General features: G+C 32.9%; 1 protein-coding gene across 1 annotated transcript; it reads right to left on the bottom strand.

Moving 5' to 3' along the window:
- Positions 1-72: 72 nt before the first annotated feature.
- LOC101247158 (uncharacterized) lies at positions 73-3,164 on the bottom strand. The gene is made up of 2 exons (XM_004229518.5): positions 814-3,164; positions 73-726 (listed from the first exon to the last, which is right to left on the bottom strand). Exons 1-2 carry the CDS (start codon positions 2,869-2,871, stop codon positions 292-294), a joined length of 2,493 nt encoding a protein of 830 aa, XP_004229566.1. The 5' UTR covers positions 2,872-3,164; the 3' UTR covers positions 73-291.
- Between the last annotated feature and the right edge of the window lie 8,863 nt (positions 3,165-12,027).

The raw sequence follows: 12,027 nt of genomic DNA, 5'->3' as shown, positions 1-12,027 counted from the left end.
TTGATCCAAATCAACTCTAAATGATTCCAAATTTGATACTGAACCTTCTAATATCAATCCAAACCATGTACGTTTCAATCTAATGAAAGTTTGTATTCCTTGAAGCATTACATTGGAAAACAGGGAAATTATTGTAAAATCACGAAATAATATCTCTTAATGTCTTATGTTACAAGTTGTATACATAATTATTAAATTATAGAAAAAAAATGATCTACCATATACATCGGTATGTACAACATTATTGCCTTCCATTGGTATATATTATTGATGCAAGAATAGTTGAGGCTTCTATAATTCTTTTTCACCAGCCAACAACTTCATTGCAGTATCCACCAGGGAGTGGATTGTCACGCCGTGTCGATTCATTCCAACTGTTCCTGAGAAAACATTAAAGCTCTCTAGCTCTGATGTTGTTTCTATGATGTACTCGAGCTCCGTCTCCATTCCCAGATTTCCTAACACTTGAATGTTTGTCCTTTTATCCCTCATCATCCAGATTGACAACTCTATGACAAACCTCCTAATTCTTGGAACTTTTATAGATGGATGTTGATGCTTCTTAAGAATCTCAACAAGTTTTGCAGCCAGTTCAGCTTCTTGAATTTTCGCGCTCTGGAACATGATGATTGATTCTTCTGGTGTTATAAACTTGAATATATGCGCGCCTAGTCCCATCATTACTTCTTGTAACTTGTGTTCCTCTGTCATGATTGCTTTGAGTACCTGAAATGGTTATAAGTTTATGTTTGTTTGTGGTTTGAGAAATTCGATTAAGTAGGAACTGAATGAATAAGTTTTTGTGGTACTTACAGTTGGTCCTGCAGAAGCAAGTTCCCTCAATTCTTCAATGTAACCTTCTCCACTGTAGACGCACAAGTTTCTTAGGATTCTTGCTGCATTTATTCGAAGCAATGGAACTTCCAATGCTTCGACAAGCTTTCCAGTAACCTTCAGTTTCAATATCCTATGGCAGTTGTTCTTGCTTTCAAGTGCTAGCATAGCTAGTGCTTCTCCTGCTGCAGTTCTTACATGACCATGATTATTTGACATGGCCTCCTTGAGGAAGATATTGCACAACTCCTTAAGGATTCCACCGGTGCCTCCAATTCTCTCTGTTGCATCTTCCTCCAGTCCCAAACTTTTCAATATCTCTATTCCCAAATGTTGTAAAGTAGGGTGTCTCTCTCCATATCTTAATAAGTCCCTGATATTGCTAATGGTGAAGACTATTTCTGAAATTTCTTTTCTTAGCTCCTTACCTGTGGCGCCTGCTGTGCTTGCCAGCATCTTCACGACCTGGAGTGACCGTTTTAGTGTCAATATTTGTGTTGGTGTGGCTGATTCCTCTGTTAGTAATCTCTCTCCTGCTTGTGTGAACTCTATGATTTTGGGCAGAAGACCTCTAGTATTGCCAATCTTCCCACAGTTATCGTGGTCGCGAGCAAGTTTCTTCAGAATGAGCAGCCCCAAATGATTGAATGTCCAAAATCCATAGTTCTCATTGTCAAAGATGATCCTCTTTTCACAGATTTCATCACTTGCTCCAGTTGGCATCCTGCTGATTTGAAGAAGTGAAGATATGGACTCCATAGCACCAGGTATCCCCGCAACACGAAGAGAATTTTGCTTTTTACCAGTAATCTTCGATATGATCTCTGCTGCTGATAGCCTCAACTCTTCTTCTTGGATGTCTTTCCAATTCAACATCTCAACCAACCTCTCCATTACTACTATGTCTGTTCCTATCTTCTGAAGGGTGTCGTAACAATATCGTGGGCTCGTAGCAAATTTTCTTAGGATTTGAGCACCAATAAGCTGTTCATCTGGTGAGCTAGAAGCTAGGAGTTCCATAGCAAATGAAACCATGTCCATCTTAAGACCATCAAATATGCTCCCATTAACACATCTTGAATAAGCATCATAAAAGAACCTCCTAACACAAGTCATACCTGATGGCCCCAATTCACATTCTTTGTTCACCTCCTCCAACAGTCTACAAAAGTTGATCTTCCATTCCCAATATGCTTTTTCCAAGAGAAAAAGCAATGCCTCCGTGAATGCGAGGGAGTAGAATATAAGTAGAGCACTTTTCCTGTTCCTCTTATCGGTATCTCCTTTGGCCACTTCACCAAAGTTTCTCAAAACAAGCTTCATCAACGAAAGCACCAAACATGCTGTTGCAGATAATATTTGAAGCCAGTACAGCATCTTGCTAACATTTCTTGCTATGAACATCCATCGCGCATATGGAAGCAGAGGAACCTCTGAACTAGTCCACATTCGTGTTGACACCCTCCGCTTATCCCATTTCCCACGAGCTGTCTGTTGTGAGTTCCTTCCGACTTCCCTACTGTTTGCCTTTGTAACATCAGAAAAAGGCTTGAAAACTGCTTTTGCAGCCTTGACAATGCTCCTTGTACTTGATTTAATGGCGCGAAAACTACTGATCCCCACATCAGCAATAGACCATGTTGCTTGATGCTGCCACTCAAGCTCATGACTCCTGCTAAAGATTCTTGTTCCTTCAATCAACAGAATAGTTGTTATGACCCAAAAGTCTGTCGTATCTAAAGTGATCGCGAAGCCACCAAGAAGCACAACTGTTGCCCATATGAATCCAAGTGTGCCTAGTCCAGTTGCTGCTTTTTCAAGCACTGCTAGCCTTAGAGCAAAAAGAGTAATCTTTTTCTCCGGTGCACGAACCACTCCCCTTTTCGGAGAAACAGAATTTGATGTACTGCTGTTCTTTGTCTCAATTGTACTATGAGGTTCAAAGACAGTAGGAACACCACTTTCTGTTAAACTTAACATCCCATTTATCTCTAAATGAACACTTGCTTCACTCTCTATCGATGATCTACGATCCATTTTTCGATCTCTTATATCGTGTTGTTGTGTTCATAGAAAAAAAAATAGTTAGAAATATATATAGGTAAAGAGGGACAAGTGAGCTTAGAGTACACGTTTAAGTTGTGGAAAGACAAACGTTAAGTTGTGTTTCTTTCCGCTATTATTTCAAGGAAAGTTAGTTTATAAGTTTCTGCTGCTTAAGTTTGTTTGTTTTGGCTGCCCTGCTTTTAAGTTTGCCAAAATGCTTTTCCACTTCTCGTCGAAAAATTATACTACTCGTAAAAACTCTCAAAACGAAATTCATGAACGATAGAATATTTTGGAAGTTGGTCGGTCAAGATATATAGGCACTTCCCACCACCCGGAAAATTCACAAATAGTTGATTTTGAAAAAGAGTTACTATCTTTGAGTTTTACTTGTGAAATTTGAAACTCCATAATTTCAACTTCATTCGTTCTTTCTTCGACCTAATTAATATCTCAGGAAAATCAATATATAAGGTGAAAGTTACTTCCTCCGTTAGGAATTATTCGTCATGTTGCGCTTTTCGAAAGTTAATTTGACTAGTTTTCAAAGTTAAATTATATCACATTAATTCGATATTTTAAACAAAAAAAATTAGATATTCTAAAACTATATGAAAAGTACTATAAATTGCAATATTTTGCATATTAATATGATGAAAAAATACATCTTAAAATGATAGTCAAAGTTTATATAGTTTGATTCTAAAAATAGAAACTATGACATAGAATACCGAACGGAGGGAGTACTAAAACTCCAATAATGGTTACAAATAATAGATATCCCATCCGTTTTACTCTAATTTATTTGTCTTTGTTTCTATTTTTAGTCCGTTTAATTTTTTAATAACTATTAAGTTTCGACTTTTTATGTGTCATGTATAAGACCACAAAGATTAAAGGACATTTTGATACATTTACATATCTTTAGTATAAGACCATAAAATTTTAAAGTTTTTTTTTTTTTGAAAAAAAAGTTCTTAAATTTAATGTCAAGTCAAAAATGAGACCAATAAATTAAAAGGAGGAATTAAAAAGAATAATCGACTTAAAAGGCAAAAATAGCAGGAGTTGCTAAAAAGTAAAATTAGAAAGCAACCTCAACCTTTCCCCCTAATTTTGGCTAAAGTAGTTTCCCCTCTATCTATAAAAAAAATCTTGCTCCTTTTTTATCAGATTTTTCTTTATCACAGTTCTTTCTTGAGGAGGGAGACTTTACAGATATGACAGTTCAATAACAACCTTGGAAAATTTTTTTTTGGTTTCTGCTCGGTGATCAAAGCTCACATAAAAGATCTAATTAAATTTAAATCGCACCCGACAGGACTCATTTGAAAATTGTGCTCTCGAGATATAGTAAAAAGTTATTTATAGTCAATTAAAAGGTAGCTTGAGCCTGTTATGATGATGTGGCATGTGTAACTTTCTTGGAGAACAAGCTATTGTATGATAAAAGAATTAAATTTGTTAGCTATTCATTGATGATATCATTGTTTTAAAGTATGTTTGGTGTATTGAGTTTTTATTATGTAAAGAAAAGATCAAACTATTTTACCTCTATTATATCCAATCTTATCCTGTATTTGACAAGAAGTTATTTCTACAACTTAAACTCACTAATTATATTCGTGAAAAGAATATTTAAAACACAATTTACTCTTAAAAACAAATAGACATGATATAGATTTATATATTCCACTTATTGTTAATGTATTTAACAAATTGGACATAAAAACAATTAACTTAATTGAATTCTATTTTAGGTTATTTCTATGATAAATTGAGCATATTTGACTAATTAATTATGTGATTATTAGTGAAGATCACTTAGATATGATCATAATGTACAAAACAGGCAAATGAGCTGGTCTTCAGCCTTGCAAGACTGGACTATACAAGAAGAAGAAGTCTAGCTTATGTGTCAAATTAAAGTCTTACAACTAATGAGTCACTTTTTAGTTTATCATAAACAAATTATAGGAAAAAAATTACGCGGATAAGCAAACTTGTACTATTTAATTATTCATTATAGCAATAGTTTGTTATAATTACCACTCGCGACTAACATTATACATTAATTACGTGGGCTGACTTCGAGTTTGTATAATTAGTCATGTTTGTATATGTATAATTCGTCAGGATATACAAATAAATATGTATAATATACAATTTTTTTATCCTATATACATATACAATTCACTTCTCTCCTACTCTCTGCCCTCTCTCGCTTGCCTCTCTCCCCCCTCTCCCAATATCGCTCACCTCTCTCCTCCCTCTCCCAATCTCGCTTGCCATTTTGTACAAATGTATATGTATTATATACAGTTATATACAATTATATACGTATACAATTCACCTCTCTCCCACTCTCTACCCTCTCTTGCTCACCTCTCTCGATCTCGCTCGCCTCTCACCTCCCTCTCCCAATCTCTCTTGCCATATATACAATTACATATGTATAACATACAATTATCTAACCAATATACATATACAATTTACCTTTCTACCACTCTTTTCCCCCTCTCTCTCACTTCTCTCCTCTTTCTCCCAGTCTCGCTCGTCTCTCTCCTCCAAATAACATGTAGCTACAAATTGTAATTATCAAACTATGGCTAATAGAGAGTAATTAATTGTTTTTAAGTGGCTATATTTGAAAGTTTCTCATTTAAATACATGAAAAAAGAAGAGACTCAAAAGTTGTTTTTCATTTATATCCAACGAAATAAATAAATAAAAAATTTACATTTGTCAACGGAGCGTGTAGTGATTGAAAATTTGAAATGTTACAATTTAAAATTATAGTGTCACGAGTTCGAATTTCAGTAATTTTTGGATTGTTATGACGTACATATATAGACGTGGGGAGGTGTTTATAATGCTAAAAAAAGGCTTAGAAGATAAGTGAATTATTCTACTTGATTGCTGCAGTTTCCATTTGTTATACATATTACTTGTCGTCTAATAATCAAATGTATTATTTCTCTTTAATTTGGTCATTAGAATTAGTTGCTTGTCCACTTCAACAACATCCAATAATTATAATTTTTCAAATATAAGCAAAAAAATGAACATGATCTGGACATTACTATGTAACTCAATCATTCATCAATTGTGTGGATGATGTATTGTTGTTTATCCATTGAATAGTATCATAGTTAATTTAATTAAATATTTAATTAGAAGTAGTATGATAAAATCTAACATAATTGATGGAGGATATTAGTGGCAATGGAGAGGCGTGGATGTGGGGTTCAAGTCCTATTAGGTTTTCGCTTCAGCTTTCACCGAGCTGACATTTTTAAAAAAGGGAAAAAGAATAAATTAATATGTCTTTAAACTATCGTAAGTGATATACAAATACTCTCTATCATACTTTTGGGATATTAGTGTCTCTGTCATCCATAAACTAGAGCATATATTTACTCTTCACTCTAACGGAAGACTAAATGGAGGCACATGGCGCAATCTAATCCGCCAATCCAATATTTAATAAATGTCGATTGATTCGTAAGATTATGACACGTGCTTGTCCGTTAGCATAAAGAGTATGCATGCTCTAGTTTTTTTACGGCAGGGGCATCAATATCTCAAAAGTATGACAAAGAGAATCTGTATACTATTTACGATAGTTCGGACATTATATTTGTCATTTTTTCCTTTAAAAAATTACAAATTAGTTTATGCACTACGATCAATAATATGGTAGATGTTTGGATTTAGAAATTTTTGTAACACTTTAACCTTTATCAAAAATATGAAATACTAGAGATGATCATGTTAGCTAATGGTGGTGTTGTTGATAATAGTTAGTTGTCACGACCCAAAACCGAGCCGCGACTGGCACCCACATTTACCCTCCTATGTGAGCGAACCAACCAATCTAAACCTTATCATTTCAACGTATATCAACAGAAAATAATGCGGAAGACTTAAGCTCATTAAATAAAAACCAATTCAATAACTATTATTCCCCAAAATTTGGAAGTCATCATCACAAGAACATCTATGATCAAATTACTAACTAAAAATGTCTAAGAAGCTAAAAATACATAAGAAGCTAGTTCATGCCGGAAGTTCAAGGCATCAAGACTTGAAGAAGAAGATCCAGTCCAAGCTAGAAGCATTAGCTCACCCTGAATTTCCAATGTAGTAAAGACTGGCTTGAATTACTGTTGAGTCGAAGACGACGGCACGTTTGCTGCACTCCACAAATAACAAAGAAGAAAACATAAAAGTAGGGGTCAGTACAAAACACAGGTACTAAGTAGATATCATCGGCCAACTCGAAACAGAAAACAATATATATTAAGCAATATCATAAAATCAACTATGATACTCAACATGTAGCAACAGCAAGTACTATATCATTAACAATTACCGTCAAGTTCACACATGAGGACTCAAGCCTCAATACCATACTCATTTGGGAATTATGTTCATTAGATTGAGTATATTAACATCTTTCAAGATTCATTATCTTTATTTCTCTTGTGTCGGTACGTGACACTCCGATCCCCTAAATCTACGTATCGGTTTGTGACACCCGATCCCCTAAATCTACGTGTCGGTTCGTGACACCCGATCCCCTAAATCTACGTGTCGGTTCGTGACACCCGATCCCCTAAATCTACGTGTCAGTTCGTGACACCCGATCCCCTAAATCTACGTGTCGGTTCGTGACACTCGATCCCCTAAATCTACGTGTCGGTTCGTGACACCCGATCCCCTAAATCTACGTGTCGGTTCGTGACACCCGATCCCCTAAATCTACGTGTTGGTTCGTGACACCCGATCCCCTAATCTCCTTCTATCAATTCATCAAGCCTTCTCCCTTATCAAGGCATCATCAATCTCATTACTTTAGTTCATCAAGCCTTCTCCCTTACCAAGGCATCATCATTAAAAAGAGATTAGGTTTTTATCAAGATTTGGGATTCAATAACTTTATCATGCTTAATATAATCACAATTATATAATCACGTTCATGCATGCATACAATTAAGCACATAGCAGGGTTTACAATACTATCAATACATATCATTCTCTATTAAGAGTTTACTATGAAAGCATGAAAACCATAACCTACCTCCACCGAAGATTAGTGATCAAGCAAGCAATTTCCCAAGCTTTGTGTTTTTCCTCTCGTTCGATCCTCTCTCTATCGTTTCTCTTTCCTTCTCTTTGTTCTTTCTATTTTCTTTATTCAAACCCTCTTTCTTTTACCCTAATTAGTATATAATTAAGAATAAAAGATGGCAATAATAACCCACTAATTAACTTAAGGTTACCTCTTTTAACCCCCAAGTAATTGGACTTATTAACCTTAACCCTCTAACTTTATAATTAAAGCAGGAATAGTCAAAAACGTCCCTTAAAACGTATAAAGAAATCCGAACCAGACTGGGATTACGCAGTCTGTGATGGCCCGTCGCGCCTGCGACGGTCCGTCCTGCTGCTCCGTCACAGACTTCAGAGACTCAATTTCTCTGAAAAGTCTGTGACGGTCCGTCACACCTGTGACGGTCCGTCCTGCCATTCCGTTACGAAGTTCAGAGAGTCGATTTCAGCACTCAATTTTCAGATTTTCTAAGTGTTTTGAAACGAGACCCTGCGACGGTCCGTCGTGCCCATGACGGTCCGTCGTGGGGTCCGTCGCTTCTGCCAGTTTTTCCAGAATTGAAGTCTGCTGCTCAAAACGACTAAACAGGTCGTTACATTAGTGGACTTTGTGCTGACAGTAGTAGTTAATGGTGGTAGTGATTGGTGTTTGCGGCTAATAATTATGGTGGATAAAAAAGAGATAAGTGGTGATAATGAATGATAACGGTGGTTGACGATAAATAATAGTGAGTAATAATAATGATTATTAGTAAATATTAATGATGTTTGTGATAATAATAGTTAGTGATTGTGAGATATAAATACTAACGAAAATCATCATATTTATACTAAGAAAGTTGTGTAATATCATTTGTTCCGTCATTTGCACAAACATTACATTTATTTGAATTTTAATTACTATTATTTTCAATGATTTTAATATGTTTGTTGTTTGATGTGATACACTCGTTAAATATATGTACACCAAATTAGTTAGATAATAGTGCATAAGCCAATATAAAACACCAATTTGGGTAATATTTAACTTAGAAGATGTTTTCATTTCGTCAAATTGCTTGTACTTATTTAAAAGAACATAATACGCATTCGTCAAAATATGTGTTTTAATTAATTTTTTATTTTTTATTAAATAAGTAGTTAAGAATCACAAGCACGTCTAGGTTATTTTTATTTTGAGTCTCTTCTAATATGTTTGAAATTGCAAAATACATCAAATTTCCCCTGAATTTGGCACAAAAACTCGCTTTAGTACTTAAACTACACGAGTGTTTATATACCCCTTAACATATTTGACGTGAATTATTTTCAACCTTCCGAGCTCCAGCTTCCTGCACGTGTTGATACAGTTTTGTAGGGCGCGTAATTCATCTTTTAGCATTTTTTAAAAATAAAATTTGACCCTCCAACGGTACCGACCTATTACATATTTGAATGTAAATCTTCTCTCTTGTAGAACCCTAGTTTCCTCTTCTCCTCACCAACCCAATCATCCAAAAATGGTGACCTAATTCATGCTTTTTTTCTTTATTTTTCTCAAGTCTTAGCTCTTCAAACCTAAAAGTTGAATCTTTAAAGGAATAATTGTTCTAAAATTAATTATAAAAAAATATAATTTTTTTTAAAAATGGGCTAGCCCAGCAAGCCTGTAGCCCACGTACGTATGGTTAAACCGACCAAAAAAATAGCCCACACCAAAAATCAGCTAGCCTAGCCTGACCCGTAAAATGTCAAAGTTTGTATGGGTTAGCTCTGATGGGGTGGACTAGCCCATATTGACAACTCTAATTTTGAGGTTATATACCCTTACCGTCGTATTATTAGGTCATGTATATCATACACGTAGCAACATTTTAAAAATTTACCTTGTTTTATTTTATTTTATCTTTCACCTTCAAAATTAAAAAGGAAAAATAACTTATATACACACATTAACTTAACTTAATATCCATTTATCCCTACATTTTTTTAAAATTTCAAAAATTCCTTAATTCCTTCAATACATAAAATCTTTCAGATACATAAATATTTCACTCCTATTTTCAATCTATATTCACGTTTCTCACTTCCCATTCTATTCCTTCATTTTATCCCTAAATTCTCTCCACTTCTTTAGCAGTTACAAATTTTAAATTTATTTTGATTTTCAGTAGTTATTACTTATTATTTAACAATAATTAATATAATATTTGTAGAAGTTCACCTTTTCTATTGTCATTGTTTTTTTATTCGTCTTTTTCCTTCTTTGGTTTAATAGTTATTTTATTTTTCTTTTATTTTCAAATCACTATTGGGTTTGATATTTGCATTTGATTTCTTTATTTTTATTAATAAAACTCACCTCGTGTGTATAATTAAAATATATATATAATACTTGTAAATTGTTCATAATTTGAGTTGGTTATGGATTCTAACAACTAATCATAATTAAAATTGATTAGGATTCTTATATTACTACTAATCTTCTAATTATCTCATAATAATATTAGTTTAAATTTCACCAAAATTTCATACGGTTTTATATTTTTCTCTTTATTCTGGTGTTTTTCATAAACAAATTTCTTTCATGAATTGTGTTTGTCCATATATCTAATTGATAACTTAATTCTTTTTTATTGTGATTTTATAGATACATATTATTTCAGATTAGGTACATCCTTTTTTTAACAACCTTATTGTATCAGATACATTATTATCAACTACAAAATCATACATTATATAAGCATACATATCTTTCAAGGTAAACAGTATGATACTCATCAATACAAAAGAGATACATAGATGGTATTGTACCACGCACTATTTTTTTAGATATGATACATAAATTCAAATTTATACCAAATGTATCAATTACATAGCAACTATTACACTGTAACGTATCGATCTCTAATCTAACATCTTATGGGAAACAATTACTTATTTAATGTATCTAGTATAAAACAATTATGATACATACATAGTAATGTATCATGCACTAATTTTTTAGATATGATCGTAAATTCGAATTTATACTAAATGTATCAATTACATAGCAATTACCACGCAGTAATGTATCGATCTCAAATCTAACATTGTATGGGCAACAGTTAGAGGATTTATTTGATGTATCTAATATAAATATAATACTTATAAATTTAAACAAGATACATAAATAGTAAAATGCTAAATAACAAAAATATTCATGATGTATCTTCTTGGATCTTCAATAAACTAGGAGAAGAATTTTGAATCTCAAAATTTTCAATAATTTTGAATTAAAATAGAAAGGATATTAGATGAACTTGAAGATTCGCAAAAGAAATCGTTTGTCCAACAACAATTCCATACAATCCTTCATAACTCACCTCTTTCAAAAATTTTGACAAAATTTTTTTATGAAACAGAGAGAACGACGAACAAGAAGAAGAAATTTAATCTTTTGATTTTTTTTGGTTTTTTACCCTTAATTAGTGCAACAAATAGATACTATGAAATTTTAAATTGATTTTAAACCTTTTTTTTCCTGCAACAGATTGATGCATAATGTATCAACAATAATGTATCCGGATCCTTAATTATGTATTTGTAATGTCTAAGAATATGGTATTAATGTAATTATAAATATAATAGGGATATAAGGTAATTAAAATTTTACACTATGATATTTATGTAAGTTATACTTTAAAAATCTTATTCATAAAATATTAATAAAATTACGGAAAAGTGAAATGAGATGGTTGATTTATTTATTTATTTATTTAAAAAAAGACTATAGAAAATACATATAAGCCTAATTAATTACTCGTATATGTTCATGCTAAAACTAATTATCCTGCATATCCATTCACTACTAAATCATTATCTATGTGTGCTTGAGAATAAATGGTTACCAAAATATTATTTTTATTTAGCTAAGTCATACTCCCTCTGTTCCTAATTACTTGTTTATTTTTAAATAAACACATCTATTAAGAAAGTAATAATTGACATAATAAATCTATCATTTTACTCCTATAAATTATGAAGTGACTAAATTAAAAACTTAAGATTTTG

The sequence above is a fragment of the Solanum lycopersicum genome, chromosome 1, assembly GCF_036512215.1.
Source record: "Solanum lycopersicum chromosome 1, SLM_r2.1".
In the NCBI taxonomy this organism is placed as follows: Eukaryota; Viridiplantae; Streptophyta; class Magnoliopsida; order Solanales; family Solanaceae; genus Solanum; species Solanum lycopersicum.
Note: the sequence above shows the minus strand (reverse complement) of the source record. Positions and strands in the feature narration are given on the sequence as shown.